The sequence below is a fragment of the Manis javanica genome, chromosome 6 (assembly GCF_040802235.1).
Source record: "Manis javanica isolate MJ-LG chromosome 6, MJ_LKY, whole genome shotgun sequence".
Lineage (NCBI taxonomy): Eukaryota > Metazoa > Chordata > Mammalia > Pholidota > Manidae > Manis > Manis javanica.
Window position 1 is genome coordinate 105,936,027 of NC_133161.1, and position 16,456 is coordinate 105,952,482.

Here is a 16,456-nt window from a genome sequence, read left to right on the forward strand (position 1 = left end):
TGCCCCTCCCCCCGGCTCCCGGCAGGTGGAAAGAAACTGCAGCAGTTTTTTTCTTTTTTTTGGCGAGTGCTTTTTGGGACCCCAATACCAGGGAAACAGGGCAGTAAGGCCGGTGAGTGGGTGCCTGAGACCAGCACCTGGGGACAAAGAATATCACACGTTCTTTCCTTTTTTTTTTTTTTTTCTCTTTCGTTGTTGCTGTTGTTGTTTTGGTTTGGAGAGTGCTTTTTGGAAGTCTTAAAGGGGCAGGACAGGACACTTAGCCCAGAGGCAGGATATCTGGGGATCTCTGGGTACTCTAACCCCGTGGGCAACAGGGAGCACAGAGGCCCATTACAGAGATAAATAGCCTCCCGGCTGGTCCCCCTCCAATGGGGCTCCACCATTTTGGAGGAGGAGCCCCAGCCAGGTCACACCCACAGCAACAGCAGATATAAACTCCATAGCAACCGGGCAGGTAGCAGAACCCTGTCTGTGCACAGCTGCCAAGCATAAGCCACTAGAGGTTGCTATTCTCCCAGGAGAGGAAGGCCACAAACCAACAAGAAGGAAAGCTCTTCCAGCTGTCACTCGTACCAGCTCTGCAAAGTATCTCTATCACCATGAAAAGGCAAAACTACAGGCAGACAAAGATCACAGAGACAACACCTGAGAAGGAGACAGACCTAACCAGTCCTCCTGAAAAAGAATTCAAAATAAAAATCATAAATATGCTGACAGAGATGCAGAGAAAAATGCAAGAGCAATGGGATGAAGTCTGGAGGGAGATCACAGATGTCAGGAAGGAGATCACAAAAGTGAAACAATCCCTGGAAGGATTTATAAGCAGAATGGATAAGATGCAAGAGGCCATAGAAGGAATAGAAGCCAGAGAACAGGAACGTATAGAAGCTGACATAGAGAGAGATAAAAGGATCTCCAGGAATGAAACAACACTAAAAGAACTATGTGACCAATCCAAAAGGAATAATACTCATAGGGGTACCAGAAGGAGAAGAAAGAGGAAAAGGAATAGAAAGTCTCTTTGAAGAAATAATTGCTGAAAACTTCCCCAAACTAGGGGAGGACATAATCGAACAGACCACGGAAATACACAGAACCCCCAACAGAAAGGATCCAAGGAGGACAACACCAAGACACATAATAATTAAAATGGCAAAGATCAAGGACAAGGAAAGAGTTTTAAAGGCAGCTAGAGAGAAAAAGGTCACCTATAAAGGAAAACCCATCAGGCTAACATCAGACTTCTCGACAGAAACCCTACAGGCCAGAAGAGAATGGCATGATATACTTAATGCAATGAAACAGAAGGGCCTTGAACCAAGGATACTGTATCCAGCACGACTATCATTTAAATATGATGGCGGGATAAAGCAATTCCCAGACAAGCAAAAGCTGAGGGAATTTGCTTCCCACAAACCACCTCTACAGGGCATCTTACAGGGACTGCTCTAGATGGGAGCACTCCTAAAAAGAGCACAGAACAAAACACCCAACATATGAAGAATGGAGGAGGAGGAATAAGAAGGGAGAGAAGAAAAGAATCTCCAGACAGTGTATATAACAGCTCAATAAGCGAGCTAAGTTAGGCAGTAAGATACTAAAGAAGCTAACCTTGAACCTTTGGTAACCACGAATCTAAAGCCTGCAATGGCAATAAGTACATATCTCTCAATAGTCACCCTAAATGTAAATGGACTTAATGCACCAATCAAAAGACATAGAGTAATAGAATGGATAAAAAAGCAAGACCCATCTATATGCTGCTTACAAGAAACTCACCTCAAACCTAAAGACAAGCACAGACTAAAACTCAAGGGATGGAAAAACATATTTCAGGCAAACAACAGTGAGAAGAAAGCAGGGGTTGCAGTACTAATATCAGACAAAATAGAGTTCAAAACAAAGAAAGTAACAAGAGATAAAGAAAGACACTGCATAATGATAAAGGGCTCAGTCCAACAAGAGGATATAACCATTCTAAATATATATGCACCCAACACAGGAGCGCCAGCACTTGTGAAACAAATACTAACAGAACTAAAGAGGGAAATAGACTGCAACGCATTCATCTTAGGAGACTTAAACACACCGCTCACCCCAAAGGATAGATCCACCGGGCAGAAAATAAGTAAGGACCCACAGGCATTGAACAGCGCACTAGAATAGATGGACCTAACAGACATCTATAGAACTCTACATCCAAAAGCAACAGGATATACATTCTTCTCAAGTGCACATGGAACATTCTCCAGAATAGACCACATACTAGCTCACAAAAAGACCCTCAGTAAATTCCAAAATATTGAAATTCTACCAACCAATTTTTCAGACCACAAAGGTATAAAGGTAGAAATAAATTCTACAAAGAAAACAAAAAGGCTCACAAACACATGGAGGCTTAACAACATGCTTCTAAATAATCAATGGATCAATGAACAAATCAAAACAGAGATCAAGGAATATATTGAAACAAATGACAACAACAACACTAAGCCCCAACTTCTGTGGGACGCAGCGAAAGCAGTCTTAAGAGGAAAGTATATAGCAATCCAGGCACACTTGAAGAAGGAAGAACAATCCCAAATGAATAGTCTAACATCACAATTATCGAAACTGGAAAAAGAAGAACAAATGAGGCCTAAAGTCAGCAGAAGGAGGGACATAATAAAGATCAGAGAAGAAATAAACAAAATTGAGAAGAATAAAACAATAGCAAAAATCAACGAAACCAAGAGCTGGTTCTTTGAGAAAATAAACAAAGTAGATAAGCCTCTAACCAAACTTATTAAGAGAAAAAGAGAATCAACACAAATGAACAGAATCAGAAATTAGAATGGAAAAATCACGACAGACTCCACAGAAATACAAGGAATTATTAAAGACTACTATGAAAACCTATATGCCAACAAGCTGGAAAACCTAGAAAAAATGGACAACTGCCTAGAAAAATACAACCTCCCAAGACTGACAAAGGAAGAAACACAAAAGTTAAACAAACCTATTATGAGCAAAGAAATTGAAATGGTAACCAAAAACTACCCAATAACAAAACCCCGGGGCCAGATGGATTTACCTCGGAATTTTATCAGACACACCGGGAAGACATAATACCCATTCTCCTTAAAGTGTTCCAAAAAATAGAAGAGTAGGGAATACTCCCAAACTCATTCTATGAAGCCAACATCACCCTAATAGCAAAACCAGGCAAAGACCCACCAAAAAAGAAAATTACACACCAATATCCCTAATGCATGTAGATGCAAAAACACTCAATAAAATATTAGCAAATAGAATTCAACAGTATATCAGAAGGATCATACACCATGACCAAGTGGGATTCATCCCAGGGATGCAAGGATGGTACAACATTCGAAAATCCATCAACATCATCCACCACATCACCAAAAAGAAAGACAGAAACCACATGATCAGCTCCATAGATGCTGAAAAAGCATTTGACAAAATTCAACATCCATTCATGATAAAAACTCCCAGCAAAATGGGAATAGAGGGCAAGTACCTCAACATAATAAAGGCCATATATGATAAACCCACAGCCAGCATTATACTGAACAGCGAGAAGCTGAAAGCATTTCCTCTGAGATCGGGAACCAGACAGGGATGTGCACTCTCCCCACTGTTATTTAACATAGTACTGGAGGTCCTAGCCACGGGAATCAGACAAAACAAAGAAATACAAGGAATCCAGATTGGTAAAGAAGAAGTTAAACTGTCACTTTTTGCAGATGATATGATACTGTACATAAAAAACCCTAAAGACTCCACTCCAAAAGTACTAGAACTGATATCGGAATACAGCAAAGTTGCAGGATACAAAATTAACACACAGAAATCTGTAGCTTTCCTATACACTAACAATGAATCAATAGAAAGAGAAATCAGGAAAACAATTCCATTCACCATTGCATCAAAAAGAATAAAATACCTAGGAATAAACCTAACCAAAGAAGTGAAAGACTTATACACTGAAAACTACAAGTCACTCTTAAGCCAAATTAAAGGGGACACTAATAAATGGAAACTCATCCCATGCTCATGGCTAGGAAGAATTAATATCGTCAAAATGGCCATCCTGCCCAAAGTAATATACAGATTTGATGCAATCCCTCTAAAATTACCAGCAACATTCTTCAATGAATTGGAACAAATAATTCAAAAATTCATATGGAAACACCAAAGACACCAAATAGCTAAAGCAATCCTGAAAAAGAAGAATAAAGTAGGGGGGATCTCACTCCCCAACTTCAAGCTCTATTACAAAGCCATAGTAATCAAGACAATTTGGTACTGGCACAAGAACAGAGCCACAGACCAGTGGAACAGATTAGAGACTCCAGGTATTAACCCAAACAAATATGGTCAATTAATATTTGATAAAGGAGCCTAGGACATATAATGGCAAAATGACAGTCTCTTCAACAGATGGTGCTGGCAAAACTGGGCAGCTACATGTAGGAGAATGAAAGTGGACCATTGTCTAACCCCATATACAAAGGTAAACTCAAAATGGATCAAAGACCTGAATGTAAGTCATGAAACCATTAAACTCTTGGAAAAAACATAGGCAAAAACCTCTTAGACATAAACATGAGTGACCTCTTCTTGAACATATCTCCCCGGGCAAGGAAAACAACAGCAAAAATAAGCAAGTGGGACTACATTAAGCTGAAAAGCTTCGGTACAGCGAAAGACATCATCAATAGAACAAAAAGGAACCCTACAGTATGGGAGAATATATTTGAAAATGACACATCCGATAAAGGCCTGACCTCCAGAATATATAAAGAGCTCACACGCCTCAACAAACAAAAAACAAATAACCCAATTAAAAAATGGGCAGAGGAACTGAACAGACAGTTCTCTAAAAAAGAAATACAGATGGCCAAGAGACACATGAAAAGATGCTCCACATCACTAATTATCAGAGAAATGCAAATTAAAACTACAATGAGGTATCACCTCACACCAGTAAGGATAGCTGCCATCCAAAAGACAAACAACAACAAATGTTGGCGAGGCTGTGGAGAAAGGGGTACCCTCCTACACTGCTGGTGTGAATGTAGTATGGAGGTTTGTGGAAAACAGTATGGAGGTTCATCAAAATGCTCAATACAGACCTACCATTTGACCCAGGAATTCCACTCCTAGGAATTTACCCTAAGAACGCAGCAATCAAGTTTGAGAAAGACAGATGCACCCCTATGTTTATTGCAGCACTATTTACAATAGCCAAGAATTGGAAGCAACCTTAATGTCCATCGGTAGATGAATGGATAAAGAAGATGTGGTACATATACACAATGGAATACTACTCAGCCATAAGAAGTGGAAAAATCCAACCATTTGCAGCAACATGGATGGAGCTGGAGAGTATTATGCTCAGTGAAATAAGCCAAGCAGAGAAAGAGAAATACCAAATTATTTCACTCATCTGAGGACTATAAAAACAAAGGAAAAACTGAAGGAACAAAACAGCAGCGGAATTACAGAACCCAAAAATGGACTAACAGGTACCAAAGGGAAAGGAACTGGGGAGGTTGGGTGGGCAGGGAGGGATAAGTGGGGGGAAGAAGAAGGGGGGTATTAAGATTAGCATGCATGGGGGGGAGGGAGAAAGGGGGGGGTGGGCTGCACAACACAGAGAGGACAAGTAGTGATTCTACAACATTTGGCTTAGCTGATGGACAGTAACCGTAATGTGGTTGTTAGGGGGGACCTGATATAGGGGAGAGCATAGTAAACATAGTATTGTTCATGTAAGTGTAGATTAAAGATTAAAAAAAAAAAGAAAGAACAGGGGGATTACTCCTTGATAGGATAAAACTATTGGTAAATCAAAGATCAACGCATGCTTTAAATATCCTTCATGTTGATCACTTAAAGGGTGTCAGATGATCCGCTATGGAGGTACTCTTTTCTGATAATATTCCTTTCTCTTAATAATAAAAAAAAAAAAGCAGTTCGTGTGTTGACCTCCAATGAGTTCTGCACATTGGTATAGAGTGCATGTCAAAGTGTGGGCATAGGGTCTGTTTGTTTCTATGCAGAAGATCAAGGCCTAGCTTGGATACCCAGAAAATGAACTAAGATACGATATGAGGAGGAGCTTCCCGCATCAGCACTCTCTGGAGGACTTGTGCCAGGGGGATGATCAACAAACAGCCTCCACAGGGATCTGGGCGATGCTGCGGTTGTGGCTGCATCCACCCCACCTTTTCCTGGACTTGCCATTGGAATGAGGACGGAGATGTCTAGGCTGGCATGTGCATACAGTAAGACAATGAATTTGACCAGATCTGTACTGTTGAAACTCAACCAGGAGTTTGGAGGGGTGCAAGTTGTAGCACTCCAAAATCTTATGACTATAGACTATCTATGGTTAAAAGAACATATGCGATGTGAACAGTCCCCAGAAATGGGCTGCTTCAATTTGTCTGATTTCTCTCAAACTGTTCAAGTACAGTTGGACAATATCCATCATACCATAGACAAATTTTCACAAATGCCTAGGGTGCCTAAATGGTTTTCTTGGCTTCACTGGAGATGGATGGTAATTATAGATTTGCTTTGTTTATGTCACCGTATTCCTATTATGTTAATATGTGTGTACAAATTAGTAGTTTAAAACCTATACATACTTAAAGTACTATACAAGAAGATATGTCAAAGAAATAATCAATCCTCCCATGTTTCCTTCATATGCTACATCTATAGCTTTTCTTCTTCCTTCCTAATTACAACCCTTAAATAGAATTCATGACTCATATCGAATTTACCGAGTATCATAATTCCTCCAGGTGGTAAAGATACCTCGAGACAAGTGCTGGGCATAGAAGCCGCAGGGCATAAATCTGTAAAGAAGTAAAAAGCTAACCTTTGCAAACAATATGGCTTCTCTCTCACTTACCAATTTTACATTTCCCTGTATGGCCCCGGAAGATGACTGGTTAGCCAGAGACGGGTAAGATTCCTCAAGGGAGGAACAACCTAAGACAGGCACAGTCACAGGGGGGCCATCAGGTGAGAAATTGGGGATCAACAGAGGTGAGGCTCAGAACCTCACCCCCCCTGCTTTGGGAGAAATCTTCTGCATCCATGGATGTTTTGCTGCCCTTGTCTAGCTTGGATTAATACTTACTCCATAGGCACACACCTGATCATCTACATTTGCCCTCTTACCCCACTAAACTATGTTTTCTACTTTTATCTTGCATGTACCTACCACTTCAGCATTTTATTAAAAATAATAATAATAATAATAATAAAGGGAGAAATGTGGGATCAACATATAAATCAAGTAAAAAAATCAAACGAATATTCATATTTGACCTGATTGTTTATAGTTCATAATGCGTGATCAAAACCAAAAGTTTCTGTGATGAATGCCCTTGTACTGTTCACCATGTAAGAATTTATTCACTATGTAAGAATTCGTTCACCATCTAAAAACTTGTTCATTATGCTTCAGAAGATTGGAGACTGACGAGATTTTAGGCTTGAGATGGATTAATGATTGTGCATTGAGCATTGACTCCCCTATACAGAGTTTTACTGTTGTTAACAACCATTTGATCAACAAATAGGAGAGATGCCCTCTCAAAAAAAAAAAAAAAAGTTGTGCTTTGCAAGTGAATGAAGACCTGTGAAACAATTCATTTTGCAACTCTACACATGGAATCTGCAGTTTTGTTCAGATGCAATGACATTACAGAAGAACAAAAATTCCCAGCCATTTCTCCCAAGCAGAGAGCCGTACTGAGTGCCGTGCTGTCGTCGGAGCATCTTAGGGATCTGCAGTTTGCTGGGGAGGTTCCCATTTCTGAAGCAGGTCTTGGCAGTGGATTCGAAATAATGGACGCAAGTCTCTGTGCACATTGTGTTCTGACTTTCTGTGCGATAGTGCGTCTCCGTATTCCACCCCTGGATGAGGTTTCTGTGAAGCCATGTGAGGTATCTGGGGGGGCTCTATAGATGAGGTCTAAGTGAAGGCTTTGTGAGGTTTGCTGACAGATCTCTGTGGGAAATCTGCATGAGGTTTCTGTCTAAGGATCTGTGATGCACCGTGAGGGCCCTGTGTGAGGTTTAAGGTCTCTGGGAGACACGTGGCCTCTGTGGAAGGTGTCTGTGTGAGAGGTCTCTGGAGAACTTTCTCTGTGTGGTCTGTTCGATCCCTGTGTGCATCCCACCTCTGCACTTCTGGCTGTACTGCATGGTGTGGAAGCCTGAGCTGAGAGGGCAAAGGGGTTTCCCCTTCCTGTTGCTGCTCTATCAGCATCACCATCTGTGCTACGTCTCCCTCCTGGGTCCATGTGCAGTGCCCCCACCTATGTGTAACTATCTTTTCTAGAATGAAGAGAATTCAAGGATTGATGGGCAAGCTTGGAATACTTTGTCAAGGGATGAACTTGCTCTGATTTGCTTTCCTCCTGGATGTTTGTTCCCCTGCCTGTGAGCCAATGGCTTAGCTAGGCCTGTGATCTCAGAGCTGGAGCAGTGTGGAGACCCCAGGGTGGGGCTGGGATGAGCCACTGAGCTCTTATCTTTTCCTTCTGCAGATGGCAGGAGGACCCCAGGGGTCTCCTTGTTCTCTGCACATTCATGGGCACCTCCTTCCTCCAATACCAACTTTTCAAATCTTCACTCCCAGAGATTCACAGTGTACAGCTGTCAGATAATAACTACATGGTGAAGCTGTGGGGGGACAGTGTTCCTGGCCCGGGATGAATAAACCAGTGTGACTGAAAGGCTAGACTCTCAGCATCAATGGTAGAAACATGTTTATCGCTCACAGTGAGGCTGGCTCCGTTTGTCCCTTTGGGCTGCTGCTCTCACTCTCCTCCTCGGTGGGCTCTCTGCCCCACCCTCCCCTTTCAGGAGAAACTTTGAGAACAGGTCCCTGGCTACAGACAGGTGCCAGACCAGTTACACAACAGGAGGAGAGAACAGCCTCTCTCCACACCTTCCCCCAGAGTCTGCGAGAAGCTGAGCGGTGTATGTAAAGAGACTAATGCCAGGGGAGAGATTCTTGAAATACTGCAATTTTACCCCACACCACACTCAAGGCCCTCTTTAATTCATTCCAGAGCTCCTTCTCTAGGACTAACAAGGGAAGGTGGGTGACCCCTGAGCATGGCCGTTCATTCATTTCGGACAGGGGTGACCAGGGCCCTGCAGCCTTCCTGATGCTCCACCCCCCACTGTGCACCAGGTGACGGTGCCATCCTAGCTGAGGCTGCTCTAAAGTGTGGGAAAGAGGGGTGGGGTTGGGTGCACGTTCATTTCTTTAAGGCTATGCCAAGTCAGTTTCACAGGGCACCTCCCAATCCAGGCTTCATCAGAGAGAAAAGGGGCTCCAGGGGGCTGGTTTCATCTGTTCCCTCCAAGAGATCCAGGTGCCAGATTTCTCCTGCTTCTGACCTCAGGACCCAGCACCCCCTCCCAGACATGCACTCTTGTGGCTCTAATACTTTCTGGAGCCTGAGAGGGATGCCCAGCTCTGTAATGCCTCCACACACCTGCCCTCCACAGCCGCCTGGAGTTCAAAGTGGCATGGAAGCAGGAGAAATGCAGTCAAATAGACCCTGCAGAGAATGAGACCTTCATAGGGTAGTTGCCTCATTTTCAGTTTTTTGTTGTTTGTGTAATAACAGTGGTATGAAAATATGGGCAAGGAAGAGACGTGGGGTAAGGAGCGATCCTGCAGAATCCCACATCCCTCTCTCCCTGCCCTCCCTTCTGCAAGCCAAAGCACATCATGAGCACAGGAGCCAATACACAATACTTTTATAAGGGAAAAAAACATGTTTATTGGGGAGCTTAAATATGTTGGATGTGCTAATGAGAAAAAGGTTTGCATTTTTTCTTGGAGACTTGAATGAGGAAAGGTTAGAGCACCTTGGGGTTGCCCAGACTAGACACCTCTGCAAAGAGGACAGTGCCGCAGGTAGTGTGTCTGTTGGCCTGGGACGCGTGGCACAGCCGATCCACCCTGGCAGTGACAGACTGGAGAAGAAAGAGTCTTCTTGTGGTACAAGGACGTGGAGCTCCTCAAGTCCAGCTGCTTGTTGAATATGACTCTTTTCAAGGACTCTTGGTGTTTGACTTGACTTTCTTTGACAGGACAAGTCTGGCCCTACTGGGTGGCTTGGTGACCACAGTGTGTATGACTAATTTTCACTGGCTCTCAGTAGCCAGGCTGCCGAAGGAAGTGGCAACACCCACGTACTGGGGCTTAGAATTGCCCATGGGAGTGGCAACCCCCATGTACTGGGGCTTGGAATTGCCCATGGGAGTGGCAACACACACAGACTGGGGCCTGAAATTGCCCATGTGAGTGGTAAAACCCACAGACTGGGGCTTGGAATTGCCCACGGAAGTGGCAACACCCACGTACTGGGGCTTGGAATTCCTGTTGATGTTTACTTAACTTTGTGGAGTGAAGTCCACGGAGAACTGCCCTTTTCTCATCTAAAGTCTGTCCAACTGCTCTCATCAGCTCCTTAGCCTCAGGATCCACGTTCTTCAAAATTGATCTTCTTGGGCGTGATCCCTGGCTCTGGGCGGTGGCTGATGAGAGTTTAGATTTGCGCAGAGTATCCTGATGTTCGTTGTTTTTATGGTGAAACTTCTTATGGAAGAAGAGCCTCAACCTTCCTCCAAAGGAGCTTTCTGGAGGCCTCCATTCCTCCCCTGGTGGGCACTGGGGGCATCTCTTCCCAGCAGGGTGTACTGCTCCCCGGACCCGGGCAGGCTGGCCCGTAGTCACAGCCTGACGTGGGCCCAGTGCTCCAGACCCCTCTCTGTGCTTTCCCGTAGGCCCTCTCTGGGGATGGCACAGGGGTGCCCGAGAAGCCACGTGGCCTCTGATGAGCAGTGTATGTTGGGGACAGTCTGTTAGATGGCTCGCCGACTGTACCTTCACCTGGGGCTTCAGCTCACTCACAGCGTCTGTGGTGGGAAACGGTTGTACTGGGCACAGGGTAACAGACTTTCTATACATGTGGGGACTTTGACTGCTCCCTGGAGCTTCTGAAATCCTTGTATGCACGTTTAAAGTCTGCGGTTTTGTTTGCAAGCTGACTCTAGATGGTGGCTGGAGAGCTGGGAACCCTGTGGCCTCCCACGCCTCTGCGGCCCTCAAAGACCGTGATGTTGAGCTCACCTCCAGTACTGTCACGTTCCTGCAGGGGTCCTGTGAGGACCGGCTCCCACTGTCCTTTCTCAGCTCATCCCTGGCCTTAGCTGAACAGGGACACAGCTCTGGGCCGCCCCTCTCGGCCTGCTCCCCAGTCCCATTAGGCCAGATTCTGCCCATGGCGCTGAGTGGCCGACGCTGAATAGGCGGCCTGCTCTCCTGCCCAGTCGGACAAGATTTGGGCCGCCTGTGGTCATCACTGAATGGGCTTCCTCCCCAGACCTTTTCCACACACACATGTGGGGGAGTGAGGGGAGTCCTCCCCATGGTGGAAGCTGACTCCCCTGTTTCCACCATCTCTTCTGCAAAGGCCTGATGGGGTTTTCTCACAAAGTCAGGAAACTTGACTATCGCAGGCATGCCAGACACACAGGTGCCTGGGGGTGATGAGGTCAAGTGCAGAATGGGCAAGGGTAGAGCCTTTTTGAGGTTGAAGATATTTACGGTCTTCAGGACCTTAAAGAGTACCCGCCACCTGTGCTTCGCCCGGAACCTTGTGGTATGTGCTTCCAGCATCTGTCGTGTGTCCCGCTCAAGGAAGGGGGTCCCGTGGCAGGTGTTCATACGGGGTTTCCAGCCCTTTAAGACTCCTTGATTCCCGGTTTCTGAGTGTGTGTCCAAGTTCGGAAAAGCAAAGCTGTCAGCAAGCCGGGATGTGTGCCCACTCATCAAGCTCAGACCTTCACCGGTCTTCCTCAATGTCCTTCTTGGGTGTCTTTTCGGGATGTTTTCTACACTCTTATCTAATTCCCCTAGTAAATCGTGACTCGGGAGACTCAAGTCACTTTCTGACTCCTCTGAGCTCACCACTTGCAACCTCAATAGGGGGCTTCCTGAGTCCCTGGAGAGATCTTCTGGGACACACACCGTGAAGCCCCTTGGGCCTCTGCCCAGGTCTTGGCTGTGCCATAGTCCCACCTTCTGGGAATCCGGGTTGCTTTCACGAGGGAACGTGACGGTCCGTGAGGGTCGGTGAGGCTCCTGTGTCTGACTTGTGGCTGGTAACTCACCCTGGAGCCGAACTTGTTCCAGAGTCTTCCGGATCTTGCCAGGCAGCTCCCATGGGGGGCGAATGAACTGCTCTTGTAGGTGCTGCTCCAGTACCTTCTGCATCTCAGGCCTGATGGGCAAATTCTCAGGAAGCATCGCAGCCACCCTGCTGTCCTCAGGACGGGTGGAAGTAGGGACACTGCAGACTTCCTGAGGCCTTTTGACTCCAGAGGATAGAGCCCGCTGTCTTTCTAGTTGCTTCTGCAATGTGGGCCGTTCTGGGTGTCGAATCTCAGTCTGGATGAGAGATTGTGGCTTATTCTGCAAAGTAGAACAAGTTACTCGACAGGCCCTAATGTGGTGTGGACAAGGTGGTATGTTTGGGAGAGGGGATTGGAGATAGGCTGGGATATGGACATGAACCAGAACTGGTGGCTCAAATTGAGGTAAGCTTGGAATTGAGTGTGGAGACTGGAACTCCAGTTGGGACAGAGGCTGGGACTGGAAAGACGGTGGAGAAATTTTAGCCTGCATTTGAACTGGGTAACGTTTTGAGATTACATTGAATAAAAAAGATGGCGACTGTAGTGCCGAAGGGCTCTCAGAGGTCCAGGCAGTGTCCCCAAGGGATTCACTATGTAGGGAAGGGAGACCCCAGAAAAGCTGGTTTGTTGTGTGCTGTAGGTGGCCCTCCAAGACTTTGGGATCTGACAGCTGCTGAGGACCAGGCAGCTGTTCTGGTTGGCCTTTTGTGCTGCAGGAGAGCTGGGGGTTGTGGTGTCCTGCTCAGCACCCAGTGGTTTCAATGTGCTCCCCAAAGAATTCAGGTTGTACGCTGAGCCCATTTGTTTTGGATGTGATATGTCTTTTTCTTTCTCTTTGCAGATCTTGATCTTGACTCTCTTTGTAATTTCTATTTCCAGGAGATTCTGGTCATCACATCTTAGCAAAAAGGGGGTACCAGCCACTACCTGTAGGCCTGGGTCTCCCCAGAATGAGGCCACTGCCTGGGACCCACCCTGTGAGGAGGTGGAGGGGCTTTAGTCTTTGGCAGCCGCCTGCCACCAGGACAGGGCGAAAATGGGGTGACCAAGGCCCAAGGTGACTGTGGCAGGAGAAGCTGCTCCAGGGGTGTGTGGGGACGGGCTCTGTGGGACAGTGCCCAGTGGGTGTGCCGTTGGGTCACACTGTGGAAGCGTCAGGGAGGAGTCTGGTTGGGGGGGTGGGGCAAAGGAGGCTGTTAGAGATGGAGGGTGCAATTCCAAATCAGAGGGAAATAGGGGTGCAGGGGAAGAAGGGGCGGGATGAAAGGCTGTCCAGGGGAAGGAAGAGCTCTGATGGTGGAGAGGCACTCAGGGAGGAGTGTGGATGAACAGAACATGTGGAGGCGGGTGGGCCTGGTGAAGCAGTGGAGGCTAGGGTCAGTGTTTGCTTCAGGAGGGGGGTCTGGAGGCTGAAGGGGACATGGTGGGAGGAACACTGCCTACGAGCTCCCTGCATGGCAGACGGGCTCCAGTAGTGTGTGCTTTGCATACCTCACCAGGGGTGTCCTGATGTGATCGATGATCGTGGCTTCTGTCAGGGGTCCTGCTCTGGTGGCTGAAGAAGACAGGAGGCCCAAGCTGCAGCCAGAAGCAGACGGGGCCAGGAGCGCCAAGGCGGCCAGGCAGAGGTGGGCATCTGGGGCCCATGGCCCTCTGCAGCTCTCACACTGACTTCATGGTGCTCCTGCTGTCCCCACCCCAGGACTTTACCCACCCGTGTGCCCATGGCTGCCCCTCCCAAGTCAGACCCAGGCTGCGGCAACCCTGGAGTCCCATTACAGGCTCTGGGAGGAAGGACCCGAGAGAGAGAAGGGTAAGCTTCATTACCATTCTACGTTTAATATCAGGCTGCTTGCCAGCTCCTGTTCTCGCAGGCGACCTCTGCAAACTGGGAAGTGGCAGACAGGTTTGTGGTAGTGAAAGCAGCGACCTAGGGGTCTTACAGGAGTCTAGTGCCATGTCCATGTCACTTTAGGGGAGACTTTGGGGAGCTTAGAGTCTGGAGCCCAAGCCTCCATGCCCAAGGCCACAGGATCCCTGATGTCGATAGCAAGACTCATGACGGGGATCGCTTTCTCATTTGTAAGGGGCTTCCATATCCATTACCATCTGCTGCCCTCACAGCTACCCTCATAACCATTCTTTTTGGGGGACAGGGCAAGGGTCACTTAGAGAAGCTCCTGAGGGAAGTTTAACACGTCCACACGTGGACCTGGCACTCTTGGGCCACTCTAGCCCACCCCATCCGTGCTGGGTGACACCCACTTCTGGCCCCTCCCAGCTTTGTTCCAGCCCAGAATCTGGGGAGCTTCCAGGCTCAGATCTCCTGCCCAGCAGCCTCCCCACGGGCTCCCTTTCTGGACGGACAGTCCCTGCCATGGGCACCCTCAGGGGTGTTGTGGAGCTGGGCCCTCGGGCGGCAGCGATGGAAGCTGCCTCTGGTGGGCAGGGACGGCGGGCATGCACTCACCTCTCAGAGCTGCCCCTCTCTTCCTCCTCCTGTTCTTCTCCCTGGGCTGCAGGTGACACTGAGGGACCAAAAACCCAAAATCACGACGAGTTGGGGCCAAGTCCCACTCAAATCCCTAGATGAGCTGCGGATCTCAGAGTCCATGAGCATTACTGTCTACATGTAACTAATGGGCCTTGGGGTTTCCTTTCTTGTACTCTTTTAAAGTTGATAAAAATATTTTCAGTTTTACTTCCTTGAAGAACTTAAAGAAGGATTTTCTATGTGAGACCTGCCCTGGATTTCTTGCGTCAGTGTATTTCTCTGCCCAGGAAACACACACGTGCTTACACCCACAGGCCCCTCTGAGCTCCGTCAGGCTGCACGCTGCCTCCCCAGGCTGCGCCCCGCTTCAGCCCCTGCTCAGAGGTGCTGCGGGCTCAGCACTGCCCTTGGTTTGGCCTGGAGGAAGCCCCACCCCAGACCCCTACCCCAGACCCCTGCCCCAGGAAGGCAGCTGGGGGATCAGTGCTCAGGGGCCTGTCCTTCTGCAGGCATCAAATTCTTAGGATCCCTGCTGCAGCCGCTGGCCCCTGGGTTTGGCATTTTGGCCTGGAGCCCTTTAGCCCACCTGCATCCTGTCTGGGATCTTCAGAAAGATCCTCCTGCGAGAACTCATGCAGGGCCTGGCTTATGCCTAGAAGGAGGATCTTTTATTCTCTCCTGAGAATAGATGTTCTCTTCTTTCCCATCCCAGGAGCCTCCACAGCTGACTCCAAAAAGCAGCAGTAATCATAGAAGAGAGAGACTCACATTCTGTCAGGCCTGGGCCAAGGGCGCCTTACCTTCCTGATGTTTCTAGGTGGTGGTGAGTATAGATCACTTGGGTGGAAGTGGAGTGACAGGAGGAGGAGCCCCACTCCGCACAGGATGCCAGTGATGATGGCAGACCCCGAGGAAGTGGAGCTGAAGCTCAGCCAGGTATCTAGAATGCTTTTCAGAGATAGGAGAGGATACTCCATAGTCTGATCCGCACTGCTGCCCTCAGGCAACTGACCACTGGGCCTGTGCTTGGGCACAGCACAGTAGGCCCGCATCACAGAGGGTGGCCTGGTCACAAAGGGCTCCTGAGGGCAGGGGAGGGGACAGAGGAGGAGCAGCGGGGACCACAGCCCCTCCCTCGCCATTCAGTCCCTCAGGGCTCTGCACCCTAATGGGCCTTCTAGGTTCTTCTTTCCAACCCTAATCACCTTACTCAGGATTTCCTCTGTCCACCTTCCCCACATAATGTTTATGTCTTGTATAAACCAAGGCACAGAACTTAAATTTATTTTACACTTATTTAGTTTTTGAATTATGAACAGTGCGTTGTCCCATTTTCAATCAGATGGACTGACACAAAAAATTAAATAATTATTCAAAATTCATAAATCTACGCATGAAAGAATTACAAGTAGTTAATTCTTGAAATGATTTTTTTGTAAGTTTGTAGCATTTAAAATTATGGTGTTAATAAAGCTTTAAAATGTGTACTCTTGGCACTTGCAATACACGCACACGCGCAGACACACACACACACACACACACACACACACACACACAAACTTTTCTTTTCACAAACTAATCCGGTTTTTTCAAATCCAAGAATCCATAATTATCTACTTAGAAATGTTTTTTCCTATCTTGTCTTGATGGGTATTATTATTCTTATTCTGCCAAAAGATAGTCCTCACCTTCCATACAAGTTCGAAGCAT

General features: G+C 47.1%; 2 protein-coding genes across 16 annotated transcripts in view; one reads left to right on the forward strand and one right to left on the reverse strand.

Annotated features, from left to right (window-relative positions):
- LOC108400750 (dedicator of cytokinesis protein 1-like) overlaps positions 1 to 16,456 on the forward strand; it is a 436,037-nt gene that overhangs the window by 53,266 nt on the left and 366,315 nt on the right. For 5 of the 15 annotated variants that reach the window (XR_012132450.1, XR_012132449.1, XR_012132452.1 and 2 more), the window contains 2 exons: positions 13,752 to 13,880; positions 15,459 to 15,569. The exons of 5 other annotated variants lie outside the window; for them this stretch is intronic. The gene's annotated coding sequence lies outside the window, so the exon portion shown is untranslated. Of the gene's footprint in view, positions 1 to 13,751; positions 13,881 to 13,954; positions 14,066 to 15,458; positions 15,570 to 16,456 lie in introns of those variants that run through there. 5 more of the 15 variants (XM_073239166.1, XM_073239167.1, XR_012132455.1 and 2 more) reach the window with 4 other exon arrangements.
- On the reverse strand, positions 9,521 to 13,948 carry LOC140849960 (putative spermatogenesis-associated protein 31C2). Its single transcript, XM_073239165.1, has 2 exons — positions 13,744 to 13,948; positions 9,521 to 12,529 (listed from the first exon to the last, which is right to left on the reverse strand). Exons 1-2 carry the CDS (start codon positions 13,897 to 13,899, stop codon positions 10,256 to 10,258), a joined length of 2,430 nt encoding a protein of 809 aa, XP_073095266.1. The 5' UTR covers positions 13,900 to 13,948; the 3' UTR covers positions 9,521 to 10,255.

Coding starts and splice junctions, on each gene's coding strand:
- LOC140849960 (XM_073239165.1), bottom strand. CDS start 13,899: ATGGGCCCCAGATGCCCACCTCTGCCTGGCCGCCTTGGCGCTCCTGGC. Junction 12,530..13,743: donor ATCAGGACACCCCTGGTGAG/GTATGCAAAGCA, acceptor TCTACTTTGCAG/AATAAGCCACAATCTCTCAT.